At 40.2% G+C, this 16,761-nt stretch overlaps 1 protein-coding gene across 4 annotated transcripts in view; it reads left to right on the forward strand.

Moving 5' to 3' along the window:
• Positions 1-13,671, forward strand: part of LOC127659461 (storkhead-box protein 2-like) — a 119,542-nt gene extending 105,871 nt beyond the window's left edge. For 3 of the 4 annotated variants that reach the window (XM_052149297.1, XM_052149298.1, XM_052149300.1), the window contains exons 3-4: positions 2,507-4,760; positions 9,792-13,671. In XM_052149297.1, coding sequence (XP_052005257.1) covers positions 2,507-4,760; positions 9,792-9,981 — 2,444 coding nt within the window. In that variant the 3' untranslated portion in view covers positions 9,982-13,671. Of the gene's footprint in view, positions 1-2,506; positions 6,539-9,791 lie in introns of those variants that run through there. The other variant, XM_052149299.1, reaches the window with a different exon arrangement.
• Positions 13,672-16,761: the final 3,090 nt, after the last annotated feature.

Consider the following 16,761-nt stretch of genomic DNA (forward strand, 5'->3'; position numbering starts at 1 on the left):
ATAATAAGTATGTGAGATTACAATAGTGATGCTTTGCAAGCACCACTAATAATAATAAGTATGTGAGATTACAAAAGTGATGCTTTGCAAGCACCACTAATAATAATAATAAGTATGTGAGATTACAATAGTGATGCTTTGCAAGCACCACTAATTAGGATTGTTCCTCATTGACAGGGATACTAAGCAACCAACCATGATGTAAGTACAGGCAACCCTTCTCCACCTTGCCTACATACCATAGAGACATCCACTGGACTACACATGTACTGCAAATGATGAAGCTGAGTGAATATAACAATTGAACAGCTTGTTGAACATATGTGGAAGCTTCTTTACTGTTAGCAAAAAGTCCAGAAGTGAAAAAAAATCCCGTGGACGATTTCCTGTTAAACTGACGTCACAAATGTGATCACTTCTGCTGATAAAGATATCTAGCTAAGTGTATTCAAACTGGAGAGTTTTATAGCACAGACAGAGACATATACAGGTGAAACTTGAAAAATTAGTATATCGTGCAAAAGTTCATTAATTTCAGTAATTCAACTTAAAAGGTGAAACTAATATATTATATAGACTCATTACAAGCAAAGTAAGATATTTCAAGCCTTTATTTGATATAATTTTGATGATTATGGCTTACAGCTTATGAAAACCCCAAATTCAGAATCTCAGAAAATTTGAATATTACATGAAATCAATAAAAAAAGATTTTAAATACAGAAATGTCGGCCCTCTGAAAAGTATAATCATGCATATGTACTCAGTACTTGGTTTGGGCCCCTTTTGCATTAATTACTGCCTCAATGCGGCGTGGCATGGATGCTATCAGCCTGTGGCACTGCTGAGGTGTTATGGAAGACCAAGATGCTTCAATAGCGGCCTTCAGCTCTTCTGCATTGTTTGGTCTCATGTCTCTCATCTTTCTCTTGGCAATGCCCCATAGATTCTCTATGGGGTTCAGGTCAGGCGAGTTTGCTGGCCAATCAAGCACAGTAATACCATGGTCATTGAACCAGGTTTTGGTACTTTTGGCAGTGTGGGCAGGTGCCAAGTCCTGCTGGAAAATGAAGTCAGCATCTCCATAAAGCTTGTCTGCTGAAGGAAGCATGAAGTGCTCTAAAATGTCCCGGTAGACGGCTGCGTTGACTCTGGACTTAATAAAGCACAGTGGACCAACACCAGCCGATGACATGGCTCCCCAAACCAACACAGACTGTGGAAACTTCACACTGGACTTCAAGCATCTTGGATTGTGTGCCTCTCCTCTCTTTCTCCAGACTCTGGGACCTTGGTTTCCAAATGAGATGCAAAATTTGCTCTCATCAGAAAAGAGGACTTTGGACCACTGAGCAACAGACCAGTTCTTTTTTTCTTTAGCCCAGGTAAGATGTTTGACATTTGAAGCCCATGTCCAGGACCCGTCTGTGTGTGGTGGCTCTTGATGCAGTAACTCCAGCCTCAGTCCACTCCTTGTGAAGCTCCCCACACATTTGAATGGCCTTTTCCTGACAATCCTCTCCAGGCTACGGTCATCCCTGCTGCTTGTGCACCTTTTTCGTCCACACTTTTCCCTTCCACTTAACTTTCTATTAATGTGCTTTGATACAGCACTTTGAGAACATCCAACTTCTTTTGCAATTACCTTTTGAGGCTTTCCCTCCTTGTGGAGGGTGTCAATGATGGTTTTCTGCACAACTGTCAGGTCAGCAGTCTTCCCCATGATTGTGAATTCAACTGAACCAGACTGAGAGACCATTTAAAGGCTCAGGAACCCTTTGCAGGTGTTTAGCTGATTAGAGTGTGACACTTTGAGCCTACAATACTGAACCTTTTCACAATATTCTAATTTTCTGAGATTCTGAATTTGGGGTTTTCATAAGCTGTAAGCCATAATCATCAAAATTATATCAAATAAAGGCTTGAAATATCTTACTTTTCTTGTAATGAGTCTATATAATATATTAGTTTCACCTTTTAAGTTGAATTACTGAAATTAATGAACTTTTGCACGATATTCTAATTTTTCGAGTTTCACCTGTATTGTAGAATCTCCCGCTGAAAAGTGGACATTTGAATGGGGTGTTAGCCTGATGTGTTTTTTTTTTTTTTTGGTTTAGTTTTTTGCTGCAGTGGGGGGATTGCGTCACACCAGGCTGCTTTTATGAACATCATGATGTAAAGGGGAGTAATGCTGGCAGAGGAGCAAAGCTCTTAAACAAGTCAACCATACAGCGAAGGCAGCCACCACTGAGCCGGGTCTAAATGCTGAATTATACACACCCAATCATACAGTATTGCTCAAGATAAAATGTAATGTGATAAATGGTTATTGTAAAGAACTCTGTATTACATATAGTGCCTCTTTCATGTATTATTACTATAACAGAACCATCATATTAAGATTGTCGTATTAGTGTAATGCGAGTATTGTTGTATGTTTTCAGCTGTTTTGTTTTTCCATATTGGACCTGATCATCTTCTGTCTCTTGTGTCTTTCTGGTAGGCGTCCCCACTCCGAGTATGGAGATTCTACGGCACACGCTCAACATGCTGGTCCGAGAGCGGAAGATCTACCCCACCCCGGAGGGTTATTTCATCGTCACCCAGCAGACATACTTTATCACACCCTCCCTCATTAGGACTAACAGCAAGTGGTACCACCTGGATGAGAGGATACCGGACCGGATGCAGCAGCAATCGTGTACCTCTCCTAACTCTGGTACCATGACCCCTTCCACCTCCGGTTGCATACGGGAAAGAACTCACCACAAGAATCACAGTGACTCCTATAACAACAGCTATCGGGAGGAAATACCTAGTACACATACCTCAAACTTACAAAGAAGGTCTAAAGAGCTTAAAGAGTCTTCTCCTGTGTCACCACCCCCTCAGCACCCCCCATCAGAGAAGAGTAAAAGCACACTTAGTTTTCCATTTAAAACAGAAACAAACAGTAAAAACAAAGATGGAAGCAGCAGCAGTGGGGAGAAGCAGTCCAAGAAGTTTGGGTTGAAGCTCTTCAGGCTGAGCTTCAAGAAGGACAAGACGAAACACCTCGCCACATTCTCCGCCCAGTTTCCACCTGAGGAGTGGCCATTACGGGACGAGGAGACGCCAACCACTGTTCCCAGAGATGTGGAGATGGAGATTATCCGTCGGATCAATCCTGATCTGACGGTGGAGAACCTGGCTCGCCACACAGCCGTAATGAAGCGCTTGGAGGAGGAGAAGGCGCAGAGGAACAAAGTGAACTCCTCGGCTCAGCAGAGCGCCCGCAGTAAAAGGAGCCGCAGCCATCGAAAGGCCCAGCAGGGAAAGGCCTCACGTTCCCATAGCAAAACACGAGCTTCCAGGGGGGACCCATTTGAGGGATCCAATCTGGACACATCCTATGATAGGGATTACAAATTCTACAGCTCCTCATTGGTACGTTCTCCACGTGAAACTATGATGTCCATGGAACGGAATAGGGGGAAGAATATGGTACACAGCAACCCCAATATTATGGAGTCTCATTTTACCACCACTCCAGAGTGGGATGTTTCTGGAGAACTGGCAAAGCGGAGGACAGAAATGCCATTTCCAGAACCCTCTAGGGCACAGTCGCATTCCAAAGTCCACCGAAGTCATAGTCATACGCAAGAGAGAAAGTCACGAAACGAGAGGTCAGACAAGGCTAAAGAAAGGTCACGCTCCATGGACAACTCCAAGGGGCCGCTTGGTGGTCCATACTTGGGTGGCCCAGAGGATTTTGAGTGCATTCCCGATGAAAGAAGTCGATACTATACCGATGATGGTACTTTGAGGGCATCTGCACAGTCGACACACTATTCCCGCATCATGCTTTCTGCTGCTAGATTACACTCTGACGTTTGTGTGCCTGATGTTGGAAGAGGATCCTCAGAGGATGCTGTGCTTTACAGAATGCTGGAGAAGAGTAAAAGTAGGGAAAGTCTTCCTGCTTACAATGACTTGAAGTCTTGCTCTCCCAAAACGGCCGTGGATGACTATTTTCAGTGCACTGCGGCAAATGAAGCATCTCTCTCTGCCCCATCTCCTCTTCTAAGGACCAGCCATGATTTTACGGATAGTGTCTGGAAGGGAATCTCCTCAGACCGACAAACCCCTCATCTTACCCCACCTCACCCTTTGGATTATAAAGAGGAAACCACAAAGGGACAAAGTAGTATCCCCATAGCGATAACAAGCCAGACTCCCGAGCCTCTCCCCAATAGACGATTGTCGCACCAACACAATCCTGACTCAGGTGACTTGGACACAATGCCAGAGGCTTACAGCCAAGAAACTTTGTTCAAACCTCCAGACTACGTGGAGAACAGCTTCTCAAGGCCAGGTACGATAGGTAGGTCTCCTCACGCAAAGTCGGCAGAGGTGCTGGAGAATCAGGAGCATTTCGATAAACCTTTACCGCTGACCGTGCCACCATCCTCGGCTCAGGAGCAGGCTTCGTGCGCAGAAACCACCTTCGACTACTACAACGTGTCGGACGATGACTCTGAGGAGACTAGTCATAAGAACAGGGTGGAGGAGAAAGTTCATGAAGAGGGAGGGACAATGCAATGGCTGCTGGACCGGGAGAAGGAGCGGGATCTGCAGCGGAAGTTTGAAAAGAACCTCACCTTCCTAAGCCCCAAGGAGGGTGAGAGCAACAACAGCAAAAAATCGGTCCATTCTACACGTTTGGACAGTATGGACTCCAGCAGTGTAACTGTGGACAGTGGATTTAATTCCCCACGGTAAGGCACTCAGGACCAATTTAATTATTATTATTTTTTTCTTTTGTTTTGTTGGCAATAGGGTGTGTCTGAAATTAGGGGTATGCTATTCTATGAATAGACATACACTATTATATTTTTTATCTCAGAGTTAACTCACAGGAACATTTTGGGTTTTTTGCCTAGACATGACAGGATTCTGTAGAGCCTTAGCTTAATTCCAGTTCATGCAAACCTTAAATTGTTATTATTATTTTTTAAGCAGTGGTAACAACTTCTGTGAATGAAATTAAGGCCAGAATCATACTCTATACAAGCAGGCAAACGTAAATGCTTAGGCAATGCATTAAAAGTGTGCAGTCCCATGTACATACTTAATGTACTGTATTTAACTGTACCGGAAAGTAACCTTAGTTCTCAAGGGGGCAGTATAGTTGGCTTTAAATGTCTGTGACATTAAACCAGATGTGGTATTAGAGAAGGTAGCTATAAATCATCATGTCGACAGTTCAACTAACTCGCTATGGCAGATTCTCTTGAAACTGATGCTCGGACCGCAAAAGAAGACTGTTTACAAATGTGATGTTTAATTGCGTTGTGGTATGAATTGTGTTCCAGCACATTTTGGAACGCAACAATGTGTGAAATCGAACTGACATAGCTAGAAGCACTTGCGTTCACATACTTGCATAGAGTATGCCTTGATCCTAATGCTACTGTACTATGAATAATGTTTTCCCTAAAATGGGAGAGGCCTTAACATGTGAGAGATACCGAATACACCTAAATGTAGGTCAACCACTATCAGTTTAATAACTGCAATCTTTAAAAGGGATTATACAAGTTCATTTATGTTTGAATTAGTTTATTTTGGGTGTTTGTTTTGTAATTTTTGTTCAAATGTACATTATATTTGTAATCCTGTAAGTGCTGCATTTGTTGCATCATGTTCTCAGCCAAACTCAGTTTGGTTAATTGACTATGTTCTCAAAACTATTGGAATATAAAATGGATAAGCACACTTCAGTCACTACAACTATTGGTATTTGTGTGAGGCCTTACTTGAGCACATGGTGCAACCTGGTGCAATTTTACATCCAACCGTTATCCTTGTCCTCCTCCTCAACCTGCACCCTGACCTTTGACCTCATATCTTCCTAATGTCTTGAAACCTCTCATACTGCAATATTCAGTCAATGTCCGTGTGCTAAGACATCACAGTGCAATATAACTGACTCAGAAAATATTTGGTTGGGTTCAAAATGTTTGTTTTTTCAAACAAAAAACAACAATAAAAAGACTCAAAATGTCACCGAGAGTGTTGTTTTTTTAAGAATCTGATCTCCTAATCTGTTGAAATTCATGAAGTGGATATTTTCCTGGATTTGTGTTTAGAAACAATGTGATTGGCTGAAGAAAAACAAGCACTGTATTGTTACTTAGGACAACCTACGAGGCAGGAACACGCTCAGTGCCAAAATCCTGATGAACTGATGAGACATTTCAAACATTTAAAGGTGCACTCAGTAATTCAAATCCAATACACTTTTTGTCAAATTCTGTAAATATCTCCACACAGTCTGCTAGCTGTCTGCTCTGTGGGTGGGCTGAAAAAAAATCTAATAGTTGTACACAGCCCTGTCACTGTAAATTGCGATCAGCAACAGGAGGTGGTTCTTTTGGCCAGCAAATCGAACTGTCATTCCCTTGGCAATGCGCATGCATGAATTTGGGGGGCGGAGCTTCCAAACGAGCACTGAAGGAAGGGGTGTGTTTGTTGTGGCTGGTGAGTTCGAATATCAACAGTGTTTTTCAGGAATCGCTGAGTGCACCTTTAAGGAACAAAATGTACCCCATTTTATTGTTAAATTGTGCATTTTTGTTTGTTTTTTTGTCCCCCCCACCAAATTAAAGTATGTGGTTTTCATACTGTGGTTCAGTTGCAGTATTTAGCCTCTGTGTGTGTATTTGTTTTGTGCAGTTCTTTCCTGTGTTTTCATTCTCCCCTCTCCCACTTTGGTGACACGCCATTGTCAAAACATGATTAAAAAAAAAAAGTACATTAAAACTGTACAGCGGGTAAACAGCAGGATGTCAAACAAATGTGATGTTCCACATCCCTGTAATAGTACTACACATTACAAAAACCAAGGCAAATATTATTATGGGCACACCCAGGAAAAAAAAAATTCTTCGCTTTTTGTATTTCTTTTGGCCAGTAATAACAAACAATGTTTAATTTTTATGGACCCAACTGTTTTTTTTTACTTCTATCAAATGGTTAAGAAGCCTGTTTATTTTTAATAAAAAATAAAGTAAAGGGAAAACTTGTTATAATATATTGAGAGGGGAAAAAACATAAATCCAAGCAGTTTTTGCTGTATAGCAGTATTCACTGATTCCCTAAAAGAATTACACTAAACTAGGTGAAATAGAATGAAAGATTTGCTAACTTCTACACATCCAACAGATGTCAAACTATATACAGGAAGGGCAATAAAAGGCATTACAGCATGGATAAAGCCTGTTTTACAGAGATGTTTACAGAAGAGTTGCAATGTGATTATGATTACAAAACTAATAGTTAAGACTTGTGATTTGTTGTGTTCAGTTAAAGCTGAATGGATTAGTTATAGTTGGAGAAGGGATGTGTGTTGTCTGGATGTATTTTGCCATAGAATAGAAATATGCCTTGACACTGGCATAAAAAGATTACTCTGTTGTCATCTGATTTTATTTACTCCCACAAGAGTACACTCAAATTTAGATTCACACTTTCAAATTTGAGCAGTTATTACAATTTTATTTTATTTTATTTATGCAAGCAGTGTAAATACAATTCATTTACAGTGGCCTCACAAAGAATTATCCCACTTCTCACTTCTGAAGTCGTTATTACAAGTAAGTCACGATTAATTGCTTCGTTGTCAGAAACATGGACAATATCAAATTCATCTCCCCAACTCGAAAAATCTTGTATCAAAATGATCTCTGAGATTCCCCGTTGTAATTATGATTTGAGGGGGCATTCATTTGCAAAATCTGAGTAGGAAAAATATTTATTATCATTTTGAATGCACATGAAGGCAGCATTAAGCCAAAACTACAAACTGTATGTCTTAATCTATGTATAATATTTGCATTATACAGTGGCAAGAAAAAGTATGTGAACCCTTTGGAATTAGTTGGACATAAAATGTGATCTCATCATCATCAAAGTCACAAGTGTAGACAAACACAATGTGCTTAAGCTAACAACACACAAACAATTATTTTATAAACAGGTCTTTATTAAACACATTCCATTAAAAATTCACAAAGTGAACCCTTGGATTTAAAAACTGGTTGATCCTAATTTGGCACAATAACCTCAACCAAGCGTTTCCGGTTTCAGCATATTCTCAGGATGTCTGGTGTGAACGGCTCTCTCTCAAGGTCACTTCACTGCATCTCTATTGGGTTGAAGTCTGGGCTCTGACTGGGCCACTCCAAAAGTTGGATTTTCTTTTTTGAAGCCATTCTGTAGTGGATTTGCTTAGATGTTTAGGGTCATTGTCCTGCTGCATCACCCAACTTCAGCTGAGCTTAAAGCTGGTGTACAGCAACCCTGACATTATCCTGTAGGATATCTTAATAAAAGGTGGTCTTTGGCAAACTTAAATGAGCAGCAATGTTTTTCTTCGAATGCAGCGGCTCCTTTGTGGACACCATTAATGTTTTCTGTGTAGTAGACTCATGAACAGAGATGTTAACCAGTTCCAAATATTCTTTCCAAGTCTTTAACTGTCACTCTAGGGTTATTTTTTTACCTCATTGAGCATTCTGCAGTGTGCCCTTTGAGTCATCTTGGTTGGATGGCCACTTCTAGGGAGAGTAGCCACAGTACTAAATCATCTCCATTTATAAACAATTTGCCCAACTGTGGACAGATCAATATCTAAGTTTTCAAGATAACTCTGTAACCCTTTCCAGCTTAATTTAAAGCAACAATTATTGATCATGTGTCTTCTGAGATGTATTTTTTGTGAGGCATGGTTTACGTCAGCAGATGCTTTTTGTGAACTGCAACCTCAAAATGTTTGAGTGCTTTTTATAAGTCAAAGTAGCTCTAACCCACACCTCCAATCTAGTTTCATTTATTGGATGCCAGGTTTGCCAATTCCTGACTCTAATTAGCTTTTGTTGACATCATTAACCTAGGTTTCACTTTTCTGAGTCTACACTTTGAATGTTTGAATGATGTATTCAGTATGTGCAAAAACAATACAATAATTTGTGTGTTATTTGTTAAAACAGATTGTGTTTTTTCAGTATTGTAACTTAGATGGGCAAACCTGAATTTAATGCAAATTTATACATAAATGCAGGGAATTTCAAAGGGTTCGCATACTTTTCCTTGCCACTGTATAGTAAAATATCAAACAAGTGGCATTTATTTTGAAGAAATATAGCACAAACTTTTCATCCAAATCATTTACTTGGACACTTTACCAGTTATTGAAACACGTCCATATTTAATAGGATGAACTGATCCTGTGGTTACTCTACTAGGACACCTGTGTGAACTAAAAATGGCTCATAAAAGTGAGTTCTGAGAAGAGATGTACCATCATTTGTTTGCAGATGCCACTTGGTTTGGTGTTTTGTTGTAAGTAATTTGAAAAGTGTCAAAATAGGCAACTTTTTGGAGCCTGAGTATGTTTGGACTTTTGGAGAGGCTAACATCTAGTATCACACATGCTTTTAGTCAAGGTAAAAAAACAAAAATCCCTATCATCACCCTAAAAAATGTTCTGGTCTTTCATGTTTGTATTCCTTATGTTGTCATGGTCTTAAATGTTATCCTCTACTCATTTTATTCCACTCCTGAACTGTGATGTCTCAACAACATGGATCTCTTTAATAATAAGAGATCCATTTTGTTAACTTAAATAATCCCATCTTTGTTCCCTCTATTAACCCTGTTACTGATCAATTTCTTTTTCTGGTTTCTTCATAACACTCTTTAATTCTATCTCTCTTTCTTTACTCCTTCCTTCTATACTACTTCAGCACGCGGGAAAGCCTCGCTTCAAACACCTCGAGTAATGTGGAAAATAGCAGGCGCCAGAATATGGCTTTGAGTCCAGGACATATTGGCACCAAAAGACCCCCGCCACCCTACCAGCCCCCTAGCTTCCGTACCATTCGAGAGCCACCTGCCAACCGCACTGAGAAACAGGCCTCCATCACCAGCGTGTAGTTGCACAGCCGGGGCAGGAGGGGGCACCACCTGTTAAACTGTACTTCACCAGGACTGTTACAATCTTACAGGCAGGACCTTCAGAGCGAGTTTGAAGACTGTCCCAGCGGTATTTTCCAGTACACAAATGTTTAAAACACAGTTCATCATAATTCACTGGAGGTATCATTTTTGAAACAAATACTGCTGCAGACAAACAAGTCACTTCAATATGAAGTAATTTAAGGTGATCGTGATCATATTTGGGGTAAAACCCTTGATCAAATGCATTTGTAGGTGTCCTTTATAGCTTAATGTATCCACTACGGGTCTTATCTGTCTTCTAATCCAAACTGGCTGCATTGCCTCTGCCTATTCATGCATTGCTGTGTCTCATGTTTCGATCTACACTCTCAGGTCCTTCCGAACTCTACTGACTTACTGGCTTGTGACCATTGCTGGCCTTACCTTGAAGGCCACAATAATCACTATAAGTGGCACCACCCCTGGAAATCCAAACAAACTAAATTCTCCTATTTCCTCTGGACTCATTTAATCACAGCCTTGTGTATCGTCCACTGTCCTGGGATTCTCCGGGGATCCGTTTAATGAGGGCCGTCGTCTCGAATGGTATGCCCCAAAACACATCTTTACACTTTTGAGTGTATAGATGCTTCAAATGATGGTTATAGTTATAATGAAATTCAACTAAATATACCACCATTATAGCATTATTTGTTAAAATAAAATTCGATTCTACTGGTGCTTTCTCATGGAATGGACAGTCTCACAAAAATTATATCTTTTTTTTCTGCTAAAGAGGTGCTCTCAAATACAGAACAAGGCGATATAGAATACACACATTGCTACCTCCACAATTTGTACAGTCGTAGAAGGAGACAAGAGTGATTTCCATCCTCCATTCCAGATCTCTGCTATATTAGACACACCACTGTCAGCTTGCAAACTGTGAATGTACTGCTAGTGCTTTTCAGACACATCTAGATCATCTAAATTGGTCAAAGTGTTTGTAACCTACTGTTATTCTCATTGTAATAGAGAGGAGACGTACGTAGAGTTTGGAAACATATAGGACCCATATAGGCTGGCTAATTTCAAATGTCCAGCCATATTAAATTATTTTGTATTATTACAATTATATTTTTCCCAGTTCTTTTAGTGCACAAATCCACTGATTCTTGAGATGTGGGACAAAATATTGCAGCATTTTAAAATTGATTAGAGGTTATCACTACAATTTTGTTAATTCTTATTTTATATGATTAAAATAATTCTATTACAAGCCCTAAAACTACCAGACTTTATATCCCATACAGACATCTAATATATGGCCATATGAACATATACACTGGTGAGCCAAATCATTTTGACCACTCGCAGGTGAAGCGTATAAGGTTGATCATCTCCTAACAAGACCACGTCAAGGTCTGGGTAGATTAGATGTAAACAATCAGTTCTCGTAATCAACATGTTGAATGCAGGAGAAATGGGCAGTAGTAAAGACCCGAGCGACTTTGACAAGAGCCAAATTGTTATGGCCAGATGACAGGGTCAGAACATCTCTGAAACGGCAAGGCTTGTGAGGTGCTCCCAGTCAGCAGTGGTGAGTACCTACCGATAGTGGTCCGGGGAGGGACAAACTGGCGACAGGGTGTTGAGCGCCAAAGTCTCATTGATGCGCAAGGGCAATAAAGGCTATCCCGTCTGGTCCAAACCGACAAAAGGTCTACTGTGGAACAAGTCACAGAAAATGTTAATGATAGTTTCTGGAGGAAGACGGTGCATTGCACACTGCTGCATAGGGGCTGCGTAGCCCATGATGACCCATGTCCACCTTTGAAAGCACCTTCAATGAGCATGCGAGTGTTGGAACTGGACCTTGGAGCAGTGGAAGAAGGTCGCCTGGTCCGATGAGTCCCATTTTCTTTTAAATCACATGGACGGCCGTGTATGTGTGCGCTGTTTACACGGGGAAGTGATGCCACTGGAAGCACTGTTGGAAGATGACAAGCCGGTGGAGGGAGTGTGATGCTCTGGGCAATGTTCTGCTTGGAAATACCTGGGTCTGGCCATTCATGTGGATGTCAATTTGACACGTGCTACCAATCTAAACATCGTTGCAGACCAGGTACACCCCTTCATGGCAATGGTATTTCCTGATGGCAGTGGCCTCTTTCAACAGGATGATTTGCACTGCCACACTGCACACATTGTTCAGGAATGGTTTGAGGAACATGATGAAGAGTTCAAGGTGTTTCCCTGGCCTCCAAATTCCCCAGATCTCAATCCGATTGAGCATCTGTGGGATGTGCTGGGCCACCAAGTCCAATTCACGGCTGATCCACCTCAAAACTTACAGGACTTAAAGGATCTGCTGTTAATGTCTTGGTGCTAGATACCACAGGACACCTTCAGGGGTCTTGTAGAGTCCATGCCTCAGAGGGTTGGTGCTGTTTTGGCGGCAAAACAGGACCAACAGCATTATGCAAGAGGTCATAATGTTTTGGCTCATCAATGTATGTACAAGTATGTGACTTTATATTAGTAAGAAAACATAAATGAACATATATTGGGAAATTTCAGATTTCTCTATGGGATAGTAAAAACATTTAAATATAAAATATGTGTATATTTGACCAAAAGAATATGTAATAAGAAACATTATTTTAAAATATATATACCTATTTAATAAGGTCCTCTTTCCATATTTTACCTGAAATGTATAGGTTTATATACAGTATATAAAAATGTAAAATACATTATTTGTGATTATTTGATTATTTTCCTCATTTTAAGTAGGTCTTTTTAGTAGCTTGTAACACCAGAAAAACAAAATTGCTTCTGCATTTAATACATTAAAAATAGCGTTTTATTAACCTCGCCAGATTTTATTCAATACATTGAGCTGACTGTTTGAAATCGTGTATCCTCGATCTTTGTCCAAATGTATAATAAACAGTGACATGTTTTTGTATCTGACAGTGTTGACACATATTGAGTCATAGTCAAAATGAAGCAGCAGGAGAAAATGGAAGAAACAGGAGGTTGTCTGAAAACAAATTGAAAACATCTGAAAATGTAATAATTCTTCCAAAATAATTCCTTGGTACATAATCTTGTTTATTATTATTATTTTCCAGTTACGCAGCCTGTTTTGTCCCTGTACTTAAGAATCAGTGATTTTTAAGGTTTTTAATGATCAGTTTGGGAGATAAAAAATTCACTTTCATTTAGAAAACATCTTGTCATACTCCATCGCTGAGTAGGAAGGATTATAAAGTGTCACGCTTTTTAATAAATGGATAAACTGCAGCCAGGACTACCTTGCTATACCATTTTTGCACTAATGCCTGTTTTATGAAGACTGTAAAAAGAAAAAAAAAAAAAGGAAAAAAATCATCCGAATGGATGCTCTGTTTATAATGAACATATTTCATACGAAATACTGATAGTCCATGAAATGTCTTCCCTAAACATGATGGATTTCTTATTTCTCAATAACATTGTTCCTTATTGTGACATTACGTCATTCTGTAAGAGATGGCAAGCGAAGTATAAAAACCTACAAGGGGGATTTTTGTTAAAGTCTATAATATTTAAAAGATTCCCCAGTTGTGTAGTTGTGCTGTTAAATGTTTTAGTGTACTAAATCCCTCTCTTGGGGATTGTGTAACTTTTTAAGGTCAATAAAATAACACAACATGTTTAATGAAACTGTGTCATATCTTTAGAGGTCAATGCTGTCTTTTGTGTACACTGCTTGAAGAGTTATTGTTCACATTAAGGTTCAGCACCACATACAGTATACCCATAGAGAGCACTCAACAAAATGGACCTTGGACATTAAGTATCAGAATTACGAAATAATATCAAATCATTCCTATTCCTAAATCTGCTGTTCAAGCTGCAAGAAAATGGACAAATTAAGATATCAGCTATGGACACTCCTGAATACAACATTTTGTGGCACAACAATTCCACACAATGTAACGTCCTATAGAACCATTCATTTTTGTAATAAAGCCCAGGTTTATCTTATATGAATCTTTTTGTATTGTAAATACTAGACCTAACATGATCGAACTAGGTCATCAAAGGTATTTCAGGGCGGCTGTGGCTCAGGTGCTAGAGCGGGTTGTCAGCTAATCGCAGGGTTGGTGGTTCAATTCCCGGCCCATATGACTCCACATGCCGAAGTGTCCTTGGGCAACACACTGAACCCCAAGTTGCTCCCAATGGTAGGCTAGCGCCTTGCATGGCAGCTCTGCCGCCATTGCTGTGTAAATGTGTGTGTGAATGGGTGAATGAGACCCAGTGTAAAGTGCTTTGAATACCGCTAAGGTTTAAAAGACACTATATAAGTGCAGACCAGTTACCATTTATTTCATGGTGAAATTATATAGGGAGATTTCTTATTAAAAAAAATGTAAAGGTCTATGCTTCTAAATATTGTAATTATTCTGTATTTCTAAGGCCACATCTACACTAATTGTCAACACACTTAATTGTTACCATTAATCATTTTAATTCTTTTGGTGTTATTAGAATACATAACACTTCAGAATCAACAAAAATCTTCACACTAAACTGAAAAAGGCTGTTGCTGCTATTTTGTTAATTTTACAGGAAAAAAAAAACACTGCAAAAGATTATTGACAAAATGCAAAAATACAACTTAACTGAAATTATTACAAAAAAAGGTCTTGAACTTTGAAATAATGTTGTTATTTTGTTTATCCTATTCACCTGCAGTGCCTTGTCAAATGTATGCAAATTAGCGCATTTTAATTAGTTAACGCCTAATTTGCATATCACTGTGGCGATTGTAATGACATTATTAGACAAATCTGAGTATATTCACCTGTAGTGTCTCCGTTAAGTACAGTACATTAGCCTGTATGGCCATGATATACTGCCTGCTAAACTTTAGCTAACTTATTCCATTAGCTAGTAGCTCATGAGTCATGCATGTTAGCAAGACACAAGTTAACTATTTTTGGCTTTTGGCTAATTAGCTGTAAAGTCGCAACACCGATTTTTGGTGCCTTCACGTCACCTAATGGCAATCTTGCTTTATCCGCCACTTTGAGCTGGGAATTAGTTTATTTTAGTTTACACAAAACACGACTACGTGCTATAGTTCGAGAGGCAGCAGCCTCGTTTCAACTGCGTTATTTCCTCCACCGTAACATTGTGGGATGTGCCAGTTCTCCTCCGGATTTTAAAGACACTATTTTTTAATTACCAAAAAAATGACGGATAACTTCCCAATTTGGATGTTGAAACTCACAAGGTTTCTGTTCAAAATGATTAAGCTACTCGGAAGCAAATTCTCTCTCATGTTCACCCTATAGACTGGTTTGTGTCAGTCCACCTGAAAGACGCCTACTTTCTTATGCACATAGCCCCTCATCACAAGTCATTCTTGAGATTTGCCTTCGAGGGGAAATTTGCCTTTGAGCGGCATTTGCGTTATGAATTACTTCAACAACATTTAGCACAGTCAGAGGAACAAGCTTGCCAACATAGGGACCTGTCGCTTGCACATTTGGAGCGATTGGGACACAACGTCAACTGGTTGAAGAGCATGTTTATGCCCAGCCTCCAGATTTCATTCCTTGGCATGAATTTTGACTCTGTGTCTATGCTGGTAAACCTGACAGAAGAGCGCATTCATTTCATTCACCGGTGTTTAATCACATTCAAGCTATTTAAAACAATTATTTCCTGCATTTCCACAGTCTCTGGGCCTCATGACCTCCGCAGCAGCGGTCACTATGTTGGGACTATTGCAAATGAGACCCCTTCAGTGCTGGCCCAGATTGAAGGCACCCCATCATTCATGGTGTCACGGTCGCTTACGTCTTGTGGAATCATGTCGCTGACCATTTGGAAAATTCCCATATTCTGGGGTGTAGCACTCTGTCAAGTATGCAGACACGAATTAAGTGGTCATGATGGATGCTTCGAACACAGGCTGAGGAGCCCTGTGTGACGGTCTCCCAGCCTTTGGCAACTGGACAGGCGCTCAAACAACACGTTTTCTGGCACTACTCGCTGTATAACTAACAATAATGGCTTACCGGCCGGCTGTCCAGGGTTTTTGGCGATTAATATAACCAACAACAAGGCGCTTGTTGGTTACATTAATCGCCAAGGGGGTGTTCTATCAAGTCCTTTGATGAACTTGGCTCGTCAGCTTCTCTGGTGTGAGAAATATCTCCTATCGGTACGTGAAACGCCTGAATTTGATTCGCTCTCGTGACAAGGCACTAAACAAGGATAATCAGTTTGGGGGAGCAGAAATAGATCTATTTGCATCCCGAAGACAAAGCACTGTCACCCTGTTAGTGGACATAGTGCCCTAGTGGAGTTAAAACTCACTCAACTAGAGGCATGGCCACTTCATGGGCATTATCTAATGGTGTTTCCCTTGAAGACATCTGCCTAGCTGCAGGTTGGGCTTCCCCCAGCACATTCACACAGCTTTACAACCTGGATGTTACCTCTCTCTCTTCCCAAGTGCTTACTGTGTAGGAGAGCTAGATGGTGTATTCTGTTGGTTACTACAACCTTATTCATACATGCTCATTCCATAAGCCACAGTCAGTTGTCACCCTAAATTAACTTTCACCACCAATTTGGTTAGTGCCTTTATAATACATATTCACACATGTCAGTGATTTATATCATCCTGCGATGCTGCGTTACTCGAATCGGTTAGCGCCATCGCCATGTATATCCATCTTTTCATCATTTTACTTCTCCCTGCTTATTATG

The sequence above is a fragment of the Xyrauchen texanus genome, chromosome 19 (assembly GCF_025860055.1).
Source record: "Xyrauchen texanus isolate HMW12.3.18 chromosome 19, RBS_HiC_50CHRs, whole genome shotgun sequence".
In the NCBI taxonomy this organism is placed as follows: Eukaryota; Metazoa; Chordata; class Actinopteri; order Cypriniformes; family Catostomidae; genus Xyrauchen; species Xyrauchen texanus.